This window comes from Pongo abelii, chromosome 12 (assembly GCF_028885655.2).
Source record: "Pongo abelii isolate AG06213 chromosome 12, NHGRI_mPonAbe1-v2.0_pri, whole genome shotgun sequence".
Classification (NCBI taxonomy): domain Eukaryota; kingdom Metazoa; phylum Chordata; class Mammalia; order Primates; family Hominidae; genus Pongo; species Pongo abelii.
In genome coordinates, this window is record NC_071997.2 from 86,043,533 (window position 1) to 86,063,089 (window position 19,557).

Below are 19,557 nucleotides of genomic sequence, written 5' to 3' on the forward strand. Positions count from 1 at the left end.
GAGGGAAGGTACTCTTCTGAGGGCTGACCTCCCTGAGAGGTGACCTTCTTTCTTCAGGGCCTTTCTTGGGAGGAGGCAAAAGCAAAACTGATCTGAACCCCAGGCCCGCCAGCTGCTGTCTCTCCAGAAGGAGACTCTTCTCTCAGAGCCTTCCTTCTCTTTTTGGTTCAACCTGATTTGAGCTCTTGAAAGAACCTACTTCTCACTCCTCCATGGGGTGCCTCTCAAGGGCAGGATGGTGTCTGCAACAGACCCATCAGAGTGGAGGGGAGCATTGTGGGTTCAGCCAAGGCCAGGGAGAGTGAGAGTCCTGTTGGACCCAGACACAGCACCAGCCTCCTTTGCTAGCTTCCCTCTCCTCACCAGCCAGGGCACGCTCATTCATGGTGCCTTTGTGTCCTTAGAAAAAGACCCTCTTTTGGGCAGATGCAGCACCATGAGCCCATGGGGTGGGGAGGACAGGACACCTTTGTGCTAAGAAAAAAGCTCCCCTTCTTCTCAACTGATGCAGCCCAGTGCCAAGGGGCGTAGCTTGGCCAGGGGAGGGTGGACTGGATTTCAGCTCCCACATGTCCCCACAGCTGGGCACCTTTTGGCATTGCACAGCTGCCTAATCGGGGGGGTTTGGGGACACTCAGGATAGATGTAGAAGAAGGATGAACGGATACTCTGGCCTGCCCCCAGCCCTGCTCTGAGATGTTTCTCATACGCTTCTGCTGGAATTCCCTGCCAAATGGACTCTATTACATTATACCTTAAAAAAATAAACTAAAGACAGCCAGACCGACATGGAATTCCGTAGCGTGCATGGCTCACAGAACTACCCTAGTCTCCAGCCTCAGCACATGCCTCAATCCTTGGGCTCAGCTGAGAAGACGTCATTGAGAGAAATCATTAAACTTCAAGGTTGCAGGCAGCCATGTGTTAGCTATTTTTTTTTTAAGCCTGGAGCAAGGAGTCTATGAATTACGTTTCCCAAATCCATAAATGCAACCTGAGAAAACCCCACACCATGATTCACTATAAAGAAAAGCTCTGATAGATTTCTCTCTTAAATACAGCACCTCCCAGCAAGTCAGTGCCTAACATTTGTGGCGACCTAGGACAAGAGGGCTAAAGGAGGTCAACAAACCTTGTGTTGACACATGTTTAACTATAATCTATTAATAGCGAACTGTCAAATGCTGTAGCCCCCTATCTTGACAAATCTTCATAATGACCTAGAAGGTCAAGTTTGAATTAGAATCTCATTGTCCTGAGATAGCCATGCTGAAACATTGTGGTTGTGGGGAGAGCTGGCTGCAGGCCTTCCCCATCCCTGCCCCTGGAGCCTGCAACTCACAGGCCATGGCCTGCCCTCCTCCTGTCACACTGAGCTTTGCCTCACTCTTTGGGGAGTCTGATACAGGCATTCCAGACTCCATATCCAAGTTCCAATCACACCTCTTATGGCCTACAGTTTCCTTTTTTTTTCTGGGATGGAGTCTCGCTCTTGTCGCCCAGGCTGGAGTGCAGTGGCATGATCTCGGCTCACTGCAACCTCCGCCTCCCCGGTTCAAGTGATTATCTGGCCTTAGCCTCCCAAGTAGCTGGGACTACAGGCGCCCACCACCACTCCCGGAGGGGTTTCACCATGTTGGCCGGGCTGGTCTTGAATTCCTGACCTCTGGTGATCTGCCTGCCTCAGTCTCCCAAAGTGGTGGGATTACAGGTATGAGCCACTGTGTCTGGCCATGGCCTGCAGTTTCTAGAGACAGATCTGGGGCCTTTTGGGCAAGTAATTCCAGGGTCCTGTATACCCAGAGTATGGTCTAGGAAGAAGGAAGTGTGAGCATGGGTGGAGACAGCCACTGGGTCCTGGAGACTCCTTACCCCACAGAGAAGAGTCAGGCCGGAGGAGAGCCAGAGTAGAGGACTCTTAAAGTGCACGCCCAGAGCAAGGTCCCTCTTGTCCAGGTCTGAGGGCAGTACTGCCTCCAAGAGTGACAGCAGCTATGTGATGTGCCCTTGCCTTCTGGAGGCCAATCCCCTGCCCTCACCCCCATCACACACAAACTGGGTAGGTATCTCAAGAACCTTGGTTTTTTTGGTAACAATTTTATTGAGATAAATCACGTACTATGCAATTCACCCTCTAAAGTATGTGATTCTTCAATGGTTTTTACTGTGTTCATAGAGCTGAACAATGAACCACTAGCACAATCAATTTGAGAACATCTCTTTACCTCAAAAGAAACCCTGTACCTTTTAGTTGTCACTGCCAAATCCCTCTGTTCATCGAGCCCTAGGCGACCATGAATCTACTTTCTGTCTATAGACTTGCCTATTCTGGACATTCCATGTAAATGAAATCATACATGTGGCTCTTTGTGACTAGTTTCTTAGCATAATATATTCAAGGCTCATCCATGTTATAGCAGGAATGAGTAACTCATCCCTTTTTATTGCCAAATATTGTACGGATATCCCACATTTTATTTACCTACCCACTGGTTGATTGACACCTGGGCTGCTTCCAGACCTTTCATGGACCATCCTGCGAGCACAGTGCTCTGTATGTTGGCAGCGCACAGCATATGCTTGTCTGTGGAGTTTCCTGCTGGGCATCCCCTCTCAGCCAGGCCCTGCTGCCACTTCCTTTGGCACCGTCATCAAGCCCTTCATGGTGCTAGAGGAGGGCTGTTTTCTCTCAAGAAGTGGGGAAATGGCTCCCTTCCCTGCAGACGGGCACACGTGCTTACATATGTTCCAATGGCTCTGCTTCTCTCCATCTCCCTCAGACTCCCTTGGTTAGGTTCATGAACACATCTTTCTTTATAGAACAGGCTGGGCACAGATGCCATGGTATCTCCTATGTTAGCTGTTGCTGAGTCGAGGTGCCAACTCATATAACGAGAAAGCCCTTGCAGGATTCAGAACGCTTGGTTGTGAGTGAGAGAAACCCAATTCAAATCAGTTAACAGCAAAAATGGAAGCTGAAAGGTCTAGGGATAGCTCTTATCTCAGGTGGATCCAGGGACCCAAATCATGTCATCAATAACTCACTTTTTCTCTCCCTCCTTCTCCATCTGTCTTCCCATATCTTGGCTCTGCTTTTCTCCATATCGATTTTATTCTCAGGTAGGCTTTCCCCAAGTGGAACAAGATGACCAACAGCATCTCTGGACACATAGTCTACCAGCTTAGTAGCCAATGGAATAAGAGCTCATCTTTCCAAGAGTTTCCACGAAACATCCAGGTTCGAAACTCATTGGTCAGGCTTGGGTCATGTGTCCACATATGAACCAATCATTTTGGCCAGAAGATGGAATGCCCTGGTTGGCCAGATCTGGGTCCTGGGCCTACCCCTTGACTAGAAGTCAGTTTACCTGAACCTCATGGACTAAGATTGAGGAAGAGGGAGTGACCCAAAAGGAAATCAAGGGGAAATAAATGCCGGACACAGGCAGCAGGTGTTACTGGAACCGTCCTATGAACTGTCCTGTCTAGGGTCTGCCCCACCAGTTTATCATGCATATCTAGATAGGCCTGAGCCCTAGTAGTGGACATTCTTAGGCTGAAGCCGAGATCCCGTTAAATACGTTATCGTTATATACATGTCATTACATATGATAAATCAATTCTTTATGAGACCCTAGAAATTGATAGCCAAGATATTCCCCCTCTTAATGAGGGTTTATCATTGAACACGAACAAAGGCTTAGTATAAGCAATGTTGCCCTAATGGTGGAATCATGGGCTTTATGGAAGCACGTTGGAGAAAATATTTTGAATCCAAGAGGCCTTTTGGAGACCCAGAGGCTCAATAAGTAGGTATCCATTCATCCATCACATCCATGTTTAGGATCTAAATGTCCTTAATTTCATAGTAATTTATTCATGCCAGGAATGAGCAGAGAATCAGGATGGGGGAAGTATCAGAGGGGCCAAGAAATCATAGACAAGGATGCCCGGGTAAAGAAGACTTTGTTGTATGCAGCAGCACAACATAGCTCTTCTCTGACATCCCCCTCACTCTTTCTTCCCATCCCTGTTCCTTTGTCACCATGGCAACCAATGATGCTCCCTCCTTCTCTTCCCCTCTCTGCTCACTCTGGTCCCCAGGCCCCACTGCTCTTTGTCTGACTGGCTTCACACCGCGGTTGCCAGTGAGCCTGGGCGTGCAGCTTCACCTTCTTTTCACCCTCCACCCTGCCACCCTCTCCCGCCTCATTTTCCTGCTCCCAGGCTTCTGTTTCATGCCTTCCTTAATCTTGATCCAGGCTTTAGTGAAATTGCCATCTTTCTTCAAGAAGTTGTATGAAAATTAGATTTTTGCCACTCTAACCTGATTTGAAATGCATTAAGAGATGTGTCTCTTGAAACACCTCAAGGTGAGGCAATTTGTGAAGGGAAGAAGCATCCCTTACTGCGGCTTCTGTGCTTAAACATTGTTAGAGAGTGAATCACATTCTATTTTTGTACTAGGAGTGTCTTCTGTTTAATGAAATCCCCCAGCGTGTCTCTGAGTGAAACAGAGACTTTATCATAAAGGAAATAACACTTCAAGTTCAGAGATTGTGAGCTGTTGGCCCCGTGGACTTTTGTTAGGTCTGTATAGTGGCTAAAGAAAATTGAACCAACATTTAAAAATCAGCACGTATCACATAAAAGTCTGGATTTCTGGCTGCCCTTGAGTTGGACATGGGGTGTGTATCTCCACATGGTGAAGATGGGAAGGAGGGAAGAAGGAGTAGAGGCTTCCTGCTTTACAGGTTCTTCCTTTCCTGTCAGCTATGCCTGGCCAGCTTCCCAGTTTTACCTGGCCCACCTGGGCCCTCCTGGCATCTGAGCTTCTGACCCTGGCCCTAATTGATCTGTTTTTGTTTGTTTGTTTGTTTTGGTTTTTGAGATGGAGTCTTGCTCTGTCACCCAGGCTGGAGTGCAGTGGTACGATCTTGGCTCACTGCAACCTCCACCTCCTGGGTTCAAGCAATTCTCCTGCCTCAGCCTCCCGAGTAGCTGGGATTACAGGCGCAAACCACCATGCCAGGCCAATTTTTGTATTTTTAGTAGAGACGAGGTTTTGCCATGTTGGTCAGGCTGGTCTTGAACTCCTAATCTCAGGTGATCCGCCAACCTTGGCCTCCCAAAGTGCTGGGATTACAGGCATGAGCCACTATGCTCAGTCTCCTAACTGATCTGTTTTGAGAACAAGGATTCTCCCACAGTGCATAGAGTTTGCTTAAGGGCAGTCATCTGGAGTTCCTTTGAAGTTAGCCTGATACCTGAGAGCAGATGAGCTTTCTACCAACTACTGTGCTTCTAGAGTCTTCCAATCATTGTTTTCTTGGAACCCACTCAGGCTAGCTCAAATATTATGGGCTTTGTGTATGTGAGGCTATGGAGATTGCTTAGAAGTGAAAGTCAGCCAGAGTGAACTGTGTGGGGTTTCTCTCTTACCCAACCATCTCCCTCTTCTTTCTTATACCTACTGCTGTCTCAGAGTGGACGTACCAACCTGGTCTTCAGAAAAAGAGCCAGGCATAGCAGATTCAAGAGGGAAGACCCCAGGCTGCCAGTTACAGACTCACTCTCCCGTCTTAGGAGACCTAGGAGAGGACATGGGGTGGGATCCAGACGGAGTTACCCAGGCCTTTGAGTATAGATCTGCTGCCACTCATGAAATGGCAGGTGTGTGGGTCAAGTGGGCCAGTGAGTGAGGCCTTACATCTGTCCCCTCTCAAAGACATTTTCCTCCTTAGCACTTGGTGAGGGAAGTGTGGGAACACAGGAGGGCAAGGCTGCAGTGAGCTGAGATTGCGCCACTGCACTCCAGCACCGGTGACAGAGCGAGACCCTGTCTCAAAAAAACAGAACAAAACAAACAAAAAAGAAACATGGGAACAGTTAGAATAAAAGGGTAGATTCATAAGCAGAAAAACTCTGGAGCTGCTACCCCCAGCTACACATATCTAGAGAGATATACAGGGGGCCGCACAATGCCATCTGAAATGGAGTAGCAATTCTCTTCCCATGTTATCAAACCAGCTCGGAACCTTTGTTCACAAACCTAAATGAATGAGACGCAGCACGGTTCTTTGTTTTCTTCCAATCATCTTTCAGCTCCTTGACACACTTGGTCTCTGCCACCTCCTGGCTGAGCAAGCTTGGGCAATTCCTGAACCTCTCGGAGTCTGATTTCTCATCTGCAAAGTGGGTGTCATGGGCTGGATTATCTCCCCTCAAAATTCATGTGTTGAAGTCCTAACCCCCAATACCTCAGAATGTGACCTTATCTGGAGATAGGGGCTTTAGACTACATATTGGGTACAGTGTACACTGCTTGGGTGATGGGTGCACCAAAATCTCAGAGGTCACCACTATAGAACTTATCCATGTAATCAAAAACCATCTGTACCCCCAAAACTATTGAAATCAAAAAAAGAAGTCATGGCGTCAAAATGAGGGCTTAATCCAATCTGACTGGTGTCCTTGGAAGAGGAAATTTGGACATTCAGAGAGACACCAGGGATGCACACAGAGAGGAAAGACCACGTGGGGATGTAGTGAGAAGGCAGCCGCCATCTGCAAGCCGAGAGAGGCCTCAGAGGAAACCAAACCTGCGAACACCTTGATCTTGGACTTTCAGCTTCCAGAACTGTGGACAAATGAGCATCTGTTGTTGAAGCCACCCAGTCTGTGGTATTTTGTTAGAGCAGCCTGGGCAGATGAATCTAGTGCGTACCAGTGCTCCTTCATGGAGGGCTGTGGGATAAAATAGATGACATGAAGAGCGTTGGACAGGGTACAGTACATCCTAGGTGTTCGGCAAGGGTGAGCTTCCTTTTCAAGAAGCCGTCACAGAATGCTTTAGCTCGCAGAGCCTTTCTCAGATCGTCTCTTACACTCCTTCTGTTTATTTGATTGATCAATCATTGCTCCTTAATCACTGATTGAGCTCTGTGGTCTGGTTGTTGAACCCTGGCAGTGGGTGGTCTCTGCAGCCACACTATTTGCTGCTCTTGCACTTCCAAGACCTGAAGCTAGAGCTGGTGCTCAGAGAAGAGCTGCCCCATGGTAGCAAGTGTCTGTCACTGGCTCTTTCTGGGGCAGAGGGAAGCTCCTGAAACCCGGCCCTCCCCACCTCCTCCACCAAGGGTCCCTCTGCTCAGCACTTTCTGCATGGCTTCCTGGTGGCTGTCTTCCAAGGCCTGCTTTCTGCCCCAGGACCTTACAAAGGCTGCTTTGATGAAAAGTTTGAGGCAAAGTGACTGTGTCATTTGATACAAGAGGCTCAAGGGGGTAAAAAGTGTAGCTTTCTTCTATTTTTGGATTTTCTAGCCCAGAGGAGTATGATCAACTGAATGGGGCTGGGGCGGAAGCCAGGAGCAGAGGGAGGAAATGCCCCCAAGCTGGAGAGCCCCTGTGATTAGCAGCTGGAAGCCTAGAGCGTGACCTGCTTGTGAAGAGGCGCCTCTGCAGCCAGACTCTGCACCCAGAGCTGGAATGCATGCAGGGGCCACTTGCCCTGGGGCCACCAGACTCGCTTCCTCCAATGGCCTGCTCCAGCGGTCCCTGCCCCTGCAAAATGCACAGAGCCTGCTCCCTCCCTCCCTCCTGTTGATGGAGTACAGGCCAAGGATAGTCACTCTCTGGGTGAGATTTCAGAGGCACCACAAAAGCCCCTTGACCCTAGGGTCTCCGTCATCCACCGCCAGGGCAGTGGCACAGGGCCCTGCTCTCAGTGGGGGCTCTGCACATGGCTTAATGCTCTGCTGTCACCGTCGTGGAATTCTTGATGGGACACTGCATTGTCCTCTTGCACTGGGCCCACAAATTCAGGAGCCTGACCTCCCCACCTCTCCCAGTTCTTGAAATTCAGGTTAGCAGTCACTTCCCTTCCCTGCTCTGGCTGATACCTGTCATCTGTGTAGCTTCTCATTCACCACCAGCCTCCACCTTGTTATCTCACTAATTGTCACTATAACCCTGTGAGGGACTGATATCTCTCTGACTCGTGGCCCTTTGTAGGATTTACCCCATGAGCCCAGGCCTTTTGATGCCACCCCTTTGCTCTCTTTGAGGAACAAAAATGCCTACCTCCTGAAGCTATCTGTAATCCCCTCCTACTTAAGTGTAAGAAATTTGCAAGTCCGAAACCCATCCTCCACTTTACTCTTAAGAGCCTACAAAGCCCTCTGAGGGCGCTTAATAAATACTGACTAATGAACCTGCAGCTGCTGCTCCTTTGGCTAATTAAATCTAAGTAAGTCACAAACTTTGAATTATGCAACAAGGCTTGGCCAAAACAGCTTAAAAATGTGGGAGCCCTAGCTTTTCTGCTGTGCCCTGTGGAAAAATCCCATCTTTTAATCATGCTTAACCTTCCTGAAGAACAGCGGCAACCTTTAAATAATGAATGAATGTATATTAGCAAGATTTCCCCAAAGCTATACGTGGGAGTCAGATCAAAAAAGGGACAGAGGCGGACACAGGCCTGAGGGCATTCTGGAACTTTCTGCTGAGTCCTGGCCTGCAGGGTGAAGTCATTTGGTTCCCCAGAAGCCCAGAGCATGAACTGGTGAAAGGGAGGAGGGGCAGATGTGCTACCACAGGCTCAGCTTCCTGATGTGGCACAGTAAGCTCCTGCCACCCCTAGCCTGCGGCAGAGGTTAATGGAAAACCCATAGCACTTCTGAAGGGCTGTGCACTCAGTTGTTCTCCCTCTCATTCCCCCTAGAAGACCCTCCTGGCCAAGAGCATTGTCTTCATAAAGAGAACAGAATTTTTTTTTTTTTTTTCTGATAGGGTCTTCCTCTGTCCACCAGGCTGGAGTGCAGTGGCACAATCACAGCTCACTGCAGCCTCAACCTCCCAGGCTCAAGTGATCCTCCCTTCTTAGCCTCCCGAGTAGCTGGGACAGCAGGTGCATGCCACTGTACCTGCTGGCTTTTTTTTTTTTTTTTGGAGATATGGGATCTCCCTATGTTACCTTGGCTGGTCTTGAGCTCTTGGGCTCCTGCCTCGGCCTCCCAAATGGCCGAGATTGCAGACGTGAGCCACCGCGTTAGCCCAGGACAGACCAGGACAGATTGAATTGAGTCTCATCACCTATAACAGGCTTTCCAGACTTTAAGATGCATATGAATTGCTGGGGGCTGGGGGGTACTGTCAAACCACATCTGCTTCAGTGGGTCTGGGGCAGGGTCTGGGATGCTGCATTTCTAAGACGCAGATGCTGCTGATCCACAGATCACACATTAAAGAGCAAGGATTTAGGTCTTTCAACCCTGATTGCTTATTAGAATCAACTGGGGCACTTGTTAGGCTAACAAATCACCTCTGGATGCCATCTCAGATCAATTAAATCAGAACTCAAACAATCTCTAGACTTTGGTCCTTCTTTTTTCTGAGTTATAGTCTAGATAATTTAGAGGTCACCCAAATGAAGCCTAGAAAACTTAACTGACTTGCTTACTTACCAGTCATCTGCTAACTTGGGACTAGAAATAGACATGGCAGGAAAGTGGCCTTTGGAATCAAGCCTTAACCCTCCTGCCCGAGTCTCTCCAACTGTAGTCCTGTCCTTGGGCTCACTCAGGAGGGCAGCCTACAATATTCCATTTAGGGAACAGGAGAGATTATCCCATCTTTCTCTCCCTAAGCCTGCCTGAAACTTTACTATTAGTGCTTCATTATTTGGGCTGAAGCTTAGAGGTCCTTTGCAATGAGTACAATCTCTTATACATAGACTTTAGCAGCTTGGTATCCATGGGATGATCAGAGTCCCCTGACTGGCTCCGGGCTCTGCTCTGTGGGATCTGGGATCAGGAAGGGAAGGGGCTCTGGAGTCCAACTTGCTTCCCCTTGCAGCTCTGCTGAGGGCACCCAGCACAGAGAAGAGTGCCCTTCCCAGTCTGCTGCCCTGATTGTGTCAGGTCATGGGGCCTCAGGCAGAGGTCAGGAGGATGAAGGCAGAGTGGCTCCAGGCGTGTGGCCCGGGAAAACCATGACCTCCCTGCTGTGGTATGCGGTACTCTTCCTTAAAGCAGAGTGCAGCAGTGGCCAGGCCCAGATTGGCTACGGCTGTGCTCCATCTGATGGTTTCAACCCCAGCAAGGCTTTCTGGCTCAGCAGCTCAGGAAGGGAGTGGGAGCTGGGCCTAAGGAATTAGGGATGATACACCAGTTATTTGCTTAATTCAGTATCTCCCCCCTCCACTCATACTATCAGAATTCTAATTTTGTTTGAGGCTGCAACAGTGTCCACGCAAAAACCTTACCACCTCAGACACCCTACAGATAGGTGCAGCCACATGACCTTAGTAAGCAGAAGTCTCTGGGTGGGGCTTCCTGGGAAGCTTTTAAAAGGCAGCTCCTTTTCTGACCTGGAGTAGTGGACCTGGTACTTGGAGCTGCTTCAGCCAACTTGACGCTATGAGGCTGGAAGCCACGGGCTGAGGATAAGAGCCCTGTGGTGGTGGAGGAAGGCACCACCTGGGTCCTCTATGACTTCTGAGAGCAGTTTCACCAGCCGTGGATGGACTACCCGGGACTTCTTGGTACGTGAGCAACATAAACCTCTATTTGGTGAAGCCATTGTGGCTGGATTTCTTTTACAGCTGAATGTAATCCTCAAACTCAGGACCTCAGAAAGTTTCTGGTCTGGAAACAGGAAGGTCCAGGCAAAAAAGCGGTCCCCAGGAATTAAAGGAGGACGGCTTTTATTTATCTATTTTGAACTACTATTCCACTCTATAATCTTTAGTGTATTCCCTATTTCCCAAGGGATTAAGATTATATTCCTCAGACCAATATTCAAGGCTAACACTTAGCCCCAAACCAATTTTCCAGGCCTGTTATCTTTTACACCATTCCCTGGAGCAAGAGTGACCCTTCCCTCCTGGATACACATTACACACTCCCACCCTAATCTTCATTTGTGTGAGGTATCCCTCCTGATTTCCACCTGTTTGGGCTTACCTAGCCTTATGAGCTTGTCTTTCAAGAAGACTTCCTCTATCACCCAGGGCTGCAGGGAGCTCTTCTATGATCTCATTTATAGCTGAGCTCTGTATACTGACAGCTGCTTTACATTTTCATGTGTGTTAAACTCATCTCCCCAGCAAGGTTGTGAGATCCTCCCAAGGTAGGATCTTGGGAGCAGGGTAACATGGGAAGAACATGTGCTCTGGAATGATCTCGGTTAAGTCTAACCTCTCTGAACCTCGGTATCCTTGGCTGTGAAGTGGAGATGATATACATTTCTACCTGCAGGGTTTTGGTGATGATAGCCTCCTTAGGGACTTAGGGCGCATGATGTGTTAGCATTGGTGCTGAAGAGGCGCTTGTACATTGGCTTATTACCTGGCTGGTAACTGCTTAGCTGGGCCTTTTTCCTATCCTTTGCCTCTCTCTCTCTTCTGATTTTCTGCTTTGCATTTGAACCAGAAGATCTGTTCTAAGTTTAGGGAGTGACCATGAGTAGTTCTCATTTTCCTAGAGGGCAGATCTGAGGCTAGTGGCTTCAGTATTCAAACACAATAGGGAAGAGTAGATCTCATGCCTGTGGCTAAAGATGTGGGATGAGATGCTCACTAACTGCTCAGGGGAGTTTACTTTCTCTGAAGATTAAGAAAAATGAATGTATTTAAGTCTAGTTTTATCTGGCAACAGATGGATGGATTAAATGACCTTACGCACTTGGGTTTTTTTGGTTTGTGTGTGTGTGTGTGTTTTATAAATGCCCAGTTCCGTCTGCTCTAAGAAGGTAAACAGGTGGACCTTAAACTTCTTGCTATCCTTATCTCCATCTCTCTCACCTCAACCCCATGGGGCAGAAACCCAGATCAAATAAAATGATCAGAAGAAGTGACCCACACCACAATGGCCCTTCTTTGAAAGTTTAATGAGAAATGACACTTTTATCACTTCCAAATTAAGTACCTGTCACATGCAGCTATCAGTGGGGTTGGATATATGGAGTTGGGTGGGAAATGAGAAGTCACCATGGACTAAATGGCATGATGATGTGTGCTGACATTGAAGTCCCAAGGCAGTGATTTTTGTCACGTGATTTTACTGAGAGCCGCTCGAGAGCCCAATGAGACAGAAACTTATTCTCTTGTCCCTCTTAAGGCAGAGCCCTATGCCAGAGGAGAGAAGGGGTCAATAAAGACTTGATTAATTGCACAGCTGTGTCCAGCCTCATTCAGTTTGCCACATTATCACTAAAGTGTCATGTGGCACAGCCAGCCATCATGGCTGGGTTGCTGGGCTCAGAGTAGCCAACAGTCTGCAAGGAGTGTGTGTGTATTGAAGGGCTGAGGGGTTGGTGACTGGGGAAGTTGAACCCCTTTTCTTTGTTGCATACATGCGGGGCAACTTCACTTTGTGCCTGACTGTGAGCCTTCTGGTGTTCAAAGTCTGTTCCTTTGGGTTGTTGTGTGTTTATTTGAGGGGCTGTAAGCCTCTACTGTGGACAACTGTATACTTGTTTTGTATCTCTGTGTCAGTGTATTTGTTTCTGGGTTAGCTTTTCTGCATTTTTGTGAGTCTGTGTGCTTGGGTTAGTAGGTGGGTACAGGGGTGGGGGTGTGTGTCAACTTTTTTTTTTTTTTTTTCCATGTCCAGCTTTCCAATAGAGTAGAATTAATGACGTCCTCTGGGTCTAATCAGGCACTTAATTCCTCCTTCCATATGTCCCCTAGGAGTATGCCCTTATTTTGCCACATGCCTCACCCAGGAGATACACAGCTCAGTGATAGGGGTACCCCTTGTCCACCAGGTTCAGCTAGGCCTGTGCCAGGCTCGCTGGAGCTCCACTGCCTCTCCTTTTTAACCATATGCTGTCTGAAGGCCAGCTGTGTACAAGTCTGCTCAGGCCCAGTGCTAAATGAGGCCCGGCCAGTGGCCTGGTGATGGTATCCTGTCATGTTGGCACAGCTGGAGGGATCTTGGGCATCTTGGTTCCTGTATTAGTTTCCTGTGGCTGCTGTAACAAACTGCCACAAACTTAGTGGCTTAAAATAACACAGACTTATTCTCTTACAGTTCTGGAGGTCACGAGCCTAACATGGGGTGGCAGGGCTGGGCTCCCTCCGGAGGCTGTAGCAGAGAATTCTTCTATGGCCTTTTCTGGTTTCTAGAGGCTTCCCATGTTCCCTGACCCGCAGTCCCACGTCATTCTGGCCCCTGCTTCCATGATCACATCTCCTTTCTGACTCGCACCCTCCTGCCTCCCTTTTACAAGGGCCCTTGTGACTACTGTGGGCCTACCTGGATAATCTGGGATCATTTCCCCACTGCAAGGTCCTTAACACAATCACATCTCAGCCTCTTTTGCCATATAAAGTATTCATGACCCTGGGGATTAGGGCATGGACATCTTTGCAGAAGATGGGGGCGGGGGCTGCTCCCAAGCAGATCACAGGCTTCCCACCCCTCAGAGGTTGATGAACATGAGTACATGTGGTGAAACCCAAGCCAGCTTGGTCATGATGTACTTCTATGGTTCTGGAAAGGTGTTCTAAACCCTCCTTCCCTGCAGATATCTCCCTGACCTGCTAACATCTGAAATCTTCCTCTTGGGATAAGGCATCATGTCCACAGTGAGAACTCAGTCTCTGTATAAAGGGCATGAACATGCTTCTTCACTCTCAGGTGTAAATGACTGACAGCAGGGCCCTTCCTAAGAGTGGATTCTGTTTGGACAGAGGCACAAAGTGAAAAAAGGAGGTGCCCGGGAGGCTGGGATCATGCACGGATAACATTCTAGCATGGCAGGGGGCGAGGGTTCCCAGTGATGGAGAGAGCAAAGGCACTTGGAAGTATGACCAGAAAGTTTTAATCAAACAGAGCAAAATGGCCGCGATGCAGAACAGGTAGTGCTTGGCGAAGAGAAAGAAGACCATCTCCTTGGTGACATAGATGATGTGAATGAAGATGAAGCAGTACAGGAACATGGCAAACTGGTTCTGGGGCAGCAGGAAGTTCTGGAGGCCTCCTGAAAACTGTGGGAGAGAGAAGACAGTGGAGATGATGATGCCACTGTTGGCGCCAGGTGGATCTAGGTTCAGTCCTGCTCTGTCCCTGCCTGTATGTGACCTCAAGTCATCATCTTCACCTAAAGAAAGGGTAATAGTGCCCATTTCCAAAATCATGAGGGCTGGGCAAGGTGGCTCATACCTATAATCCCAGTACTTGGGGAGGCCAAGGTGGGAGGATTGCTTGAAGCCAGGAGTTTGAGACCAGCCTGGGCAATGTAGTGAGACCCCTATCTCTATAAAAAAATTTAAAAATTAGCCAAATGTGGTGGTGTGTGCCTATAGTCGCAGCTATTGGGAGGCTGAGGTGGAAGGATCACTTGAGCCCAAGAGTTCGGGGTTATGGTGAGCTATGCTCATGCCACTAACTTCAGCCTGGGTGAGACAGCGAGATCCTGTTTCTAAAAAAATAATAATAAAAAAAAAAGATCACAAGGAGGAAAAGTGAGATAATGAAACATTTCTAGTCAGGTAACTGGCACATAGAAGGAACTCATCATTTTTTACTTTTTGAGCTGCTTTTATCCCTCTTGACTGGGGCACCAGGCCACCACCTTCCTTTCTCTTTACGGTCTGTACTGCCCATTGGAGCCACACGCGTGGGCCTTCTCTCTCTGACTCCAAGAGCCCCACATCTGGATGTTGAGTCTTGGGAGTGTTCTCTCACAGTGCCCTGACATTCAACCTAGTTTCCTGGACAGTGGCCCAATGACATGGTGTCCCTTGCATATAAATGACTGTTTCTGACCCCCTGGGTCCTGACACATATCACGTGGGTCAGTCCGTGGTCCTTCAGTCCAGGGTTTGGTCTCTCCTGGAGGCAGGTGCTGAGAGATAGGTGATGGGGTCTCCCTAAACCCTCAGAGTATTTGGGCTGGGGGAAAGCAGCTTGAATTGTCTCGCCGATTCTGTCTGTGGGTTGCTGTTTTCTTGAATCTATATAATTGGGGCCCAACAGTCTTCATTTTAACTGTAGAAAGTATCAATGTGTAAGTAAGGCAAAAGCTGATATTATTTTGATCCATAGTTAAGAGGGCATAACCCATGCATTATTTTTAAAAATATTTGTAAAAATCATGCCATATTTTTGGAAAGCACCAGGTGGCAGGGACTGAGATGCCCTAAACTAGCTAGAAACACACTCAAAGAGTTATTTTCAATTCAATAAACTCTCTCTGTCCGTCCATCTATTCACCCTCCCAGAAAAAGAGAAGAGAGGAAGGTTCAACATCAAGTCAACTCCCCAGTTTTTAGTAAATGTACAAAAAGTAAACACTTTTGTAAACTATCACCAAAGGCTGGGGGATGGGGACACATCACTATTGAAACAGCTGCATAAAATGTGAGGGCAACTAGAACAAACTGAGGGGACAGAAAATGATGATCTGATGCTGCCTCTAAAATGAATAGCTAGGAAGGTTGGAGACCAGAGGAAGCAATCCAGTGTTCTAATGGGAGTGGAGGACGGGGCTGACCCGACGGTTCTCTGCAGGCTCAGTATGGCTCTGGACCCCTGGACTTTGCCAGCTCTCTGCAGTCTGCACGTGTTTCAGTCTGAAATGCTGATGGGTGATCATTATGACTTTCATTAAAAAAAAAAAGTGCTTGTGAAACCCTTTAGACTTTTCAAAATACTTTCAATGTTCTATTTTTTGAGCAGAAGAGAGAGAGATAGAGATAGGACTATATACCAAAGATTTTCATCTCATCCAGCAAGGAGAAAGATTTTCAAACTAAAAGGGGGAAAATAAATATGGTTAGGAGGAGACACAGGCCAAAGGCATAGTTGCAATATCATATCTGCTTTAAATAGTTTCAGGCTCCACTTTGTGACAGATTTTATCCCAGGCTACTGAGAAAAGTCACAAGTTTGGAAATGGAACTTAGAATTCAAAAATATTAGGAAGTGTGCTAAAGTCTAAGCAATAGGCAAATGTTTTCTAGACTTTTCAAAAAGGGTGTGGGGGCAGCGGAAGATTCTAGAAATCCCAGTTCAGTAAGCTTGACTGAGTTCAGTGAAGTGATTTTATGTTTCTAATGAAGCAGGTATTTTGTGAACAGAAAAAAAGATAATTGTTTAAGAAGCCAGCCGTGTTCATTGAGAACAAATGATGCAAAACCAACCTTACTTTCTTAAAAAAACAAAAACAAAACTGGCCCAGTCAATTGGGGAAATGCTATAGGTAATGTAATATCTTAATTTTGGGAAACCATTTGACAGTGCGTCTCCGTTTTTTGGATAAGGTGGAGAAATGTGAGCAGGATAAAATGTAACTCAAGGGTGATGATTAATGGAACATTGCCACCTATACAGAGACATTTAGTGGTATTTACTTTAGGTCATATCCTCCTCAACAATTACAGCAATGATTTGGATAAACGCAGAAGGCACGGTTCTCAGAACTGAGGATGACTCAGAGCTGGGAAGCACAGCTAATACATCACATCCCAATAAAACTGAAAAGTGATAAATGTATGTTGTTGCATTTGGGTCAAGAAGTGAATTGCATGAGTACATAAAAATGGTAATAGCTAACATTTATTGAATGCTTACCTAATGTGCTGGGCTAATTGCAAAGTGCTTTGCATGTGTTCTCTCACTGATTCCTCACAACAACCCTATGAGGTAGGTACTACTTCATGGATGAGCAAGCTAAAGCTCAAAGGAAATTAGTAATTTGCCCAATGTCAGGGAGTTTATACCTGGTATTTTAATCCAGGACTTTCTGACTCTGAAGTGCAGGAAACACTGCTTTAAACAACATCTTCCACTATTGAATGCTTATGATAGCCTAGCCATTGTGCTAAGCTCTTCACATCCCATTTAATCTCAAGTAGGCATTCTTATCCCCCATTTAATACAGATTAGGGAACAGTGGTGTACTTCTTGTGAAAAGATGGCTGTTTCAGTTGACTAGAAGGCAGTATGATCCAACAGGATTAACATAGCCCTGATCGGGGAGGTGATGGTTCTATCAAAATCCACTGGCCAGGCTGCAGTGGGGATTCTGGGTCTAGCCTCCAGGCATCAAATTTTAAGAGATGCAGAGAGGACTTGTGAGCGGTGGAAGAGGGAGGAAATGTTGAAGACTTTTCCTTGAAGCTACCAAAAAGGCTGTCGGGTGGGCGATGTGGTTCTGGGGCCCCTCCCAGCCTCAGCTCTCCTTAGAGAGTCACATCTCAGCTTCCCGTGGAAGCTCTGTTTAACAGAGCTGGTCAGGTAGCGTAGTGAGCTTTAAGGCAGTGAGCAGACATCTCTGAAAGTAAGCTAAGGCGGAGAGGGCTGGAGACCGCCCGAGTGGATGCTCAGCCCCTTTCAGCCGAGATCCAGGATCTGCAGGGTGGGATGCCGCGCAAACCAGGGAAGGTGGGCGCCTGCTCCAGGCCCCACGGGACTGCAGCTCCAGGCCTCCCTCCTTCCAGTGCCCCGTTCCTTGTCACCCACCAGGCGGGGCGCCGCCTCTTGCTGCAGCTGCTCCATCACCACCTTGTGCTGCCGCTCCCGCTGCAGCTGCTCCATCACCACCTCGTGCTGCCGCTGCCGCTCGTTCTCCTCGTGCAGGTACTTGAGCCGCGTGAGCTCGAACTCCATGCGCACCTTCTCCAGCTCCATCTCGGGATTGCGCTCAATCCCAGGGGCCGGGGGCAGCTCTGCGGGTTTGGGTCCGTCACCCGCCTGGCCTTTGGTGGCAGGGCAGGACTTGGGGGACAGCGATTTAAGCGGCCCTTGGCAGCCTCCGTCCTCACAAGCTTCCATCTCTTCCAAGTAGTCATAGGAGGAGTCTGGCTTCTGGGACTCTGCCTCCTGGCATGGGGGAAGTAGGGAGGGGAGGTACCGTGAAGAGTCAGGATGGGGATGTCCCTGACCCCATGGAACTCCCGCAGCCCCAGGCCACAGTGGACTGGGGTGTTTGAATTGTAAAGATCTAGGCTGAATTCTTATTAGATGTGCTCTTACCGGGAGTTGTCAGGACCTGCGGGTCAAGGAGAGGGCAAACTAGCACCAAGTAATAGTGCCCTAAAGTTGCAAGTGGAGGCACTGGGAGTTGAGTAGATGGATGTCCATTTTCCTAGTGATTTTTCTGATCACCAAAGAGGCAACTTCCGGGCCCATCCTCAACTCTACCTGACTTTGAGATCAGATGCCAGGTCTTCAGAACGTTACAGAGGGAGAAAGAAACCCAGGGTCTGAGTTGAGAGAACCTAAATATTTGGGGACCAGGAAGAGGGCTATGGTGGGGAGCCAGGTCCTATCCACCCAGCAAGGAAATGGCCCCAAGTAGGGAGGTAGATGCAGGAGACCAAAGCCAGCTTCATGTGACTTCACAATCTTATGGAGGACTACCTGGTCCCTGGTGACAGCTGGGTGCCAGTTACAGGGGTGGGGTACATGTCATCTGATGTTCTTGGCAGTTGTTTGGAACCTCAAAGCACTCAGCTCCTATCATGTGTTCCTACAGTATTCTTGCTCCCCCTGACGGAATAGGCGGGGGTGGTGAGACACAGCAGCCCCCTTACCAGACAAGCCCTTGGCTTCCCTTCAGACTTGGAGTCACCAGGCACCATCTTGGGGAAGGTTGGGCAACTTTCTCCCGCACCCCGGGCTTCCATCATCTCCCTGTCCTCTGCTGCCATCCAGAAAACCAGAACGCTGCCAGGTGGGGTCACAAGACATCATTTGAGGTGCTGACATTTGGCCTCACCAGATTCCACAGCCTGGCCACCATCACAATCCCCTGTCCTCATAATAACCTACATTCTACAAGTTGCTAGGGCCCCTTTGGTGGAGGGTGTGACACCTTTGAGGTAGTAACATGCTAACATTAAGAACTACAGGATGAGCATTTCCTGCCCATAAGGATTGCTTTGAAAACTAGAGTTCCACCTCGTGAAACTCAGAATTCCACCATTTGTAATCCATTTCCTTGGGTTCCTTTTTTAAATGAAGGGTGTGTTGGAAATGAGTCACAGCTCCACAAACCCTGTTATGGGCTAAACCAGGTCCCCCTCTCTTCCCAAAATTCATATGTTGAAGTCTTAACTCCCAGCCCCCAGTACCTCAGAATGTGACCTTATTTGGAGACAGGGTCTTTATAGAGGTGATTAAGTGAAATTGTGATCATTAGGGTGGGATCCTAATCCAGTATGACTGGTGTCCTTGTAAGAAGATAATGATGTGAAGACAAGAGAGAAAATGGCCATCTACAAACCAAGGAGACAGGCACTGTATTAGGGTTCTCCAAAGAAACATAAAATGACATTTATTACACAGAATTGGCTCATGCAATTATGGAGGCTGAGAAGTTTTATGATCTTCCATCTGCAAGCTGGTGCCCCTGGAAAGTGGGTGGTATTAATTCCAGTCTGAGTGCAAAGTCCTGAGAACTAGGAGTACTGATGGTGGAAGTCCCAGTCCAAGGGCAGGAGAAGACTGACGGATCACCTCAGGTAGTCAGGCAATTGAATTGAGAGCACCAGTTCAACCGGCAGTCTGCCTTGTTCCATTTAGGCCCTCAGTGGATTGGATGAAG

General features: G+C 48.1%; 1 protein-coding gene across 1 annotated transcript; it reads right to left on the reverse strand.

Annotated features, from left to right (window-relative positions):
• Window positions 1-558: 558 nt before the first annotated feature.
• On the reverse strand, window positions 559-18,851 carry TMEM247 (transmembrane protein 247). The gene is made up of 5 exons (XM_002812075.2): window positions 18,545-18,851; window positions 17,472-17,831; window positions 13,805-13,993; window positions 6,728-6,825; window positions 559-754 (listed from the first exon to the last, which is right to left on the reverse strand). The coding sequence occupies exons 1-5, from the start codon at window positions 18,659-18,661 to the stop codon at window positions 559-561; spliced, it is 960 nt and encodes a 319-aa protein (XP_002812121.2). The 5' UTR covers window positions 18,662-18,851.
• Window positions 18,852-19,557: the final 706 nt, after the last annotated feature.

What these genes read in the sequence shown, in the direction of transcription:
- TMEM247 (XM_002812075.2), bottom strand. Translation starts at nt 18,661, where the DNA reads ATGGCAGCAGAGGACAGGGAGATGATGGAAGCCCGGGGTGCGGGAGAA. An exon ending in GGAAGCCAAGGGCTTGTCTG is followed by an intron (nt 17,832 to 18,544) that starts GTAAGGGGGCTG and finishes CCCCCATGCCAG; the next exon opens with GAGGCAGAGTCCCAGAAGCC. An exon ending in CTTTCTGGTCATACTTCCAA is followed by an intron (nt 6,826 to 13,804) that starts GTGCCTTTGCTC and finishes CTTCTTGAAAAG; the next exon opens with GAAGCTCACCCTTGCCGAAC.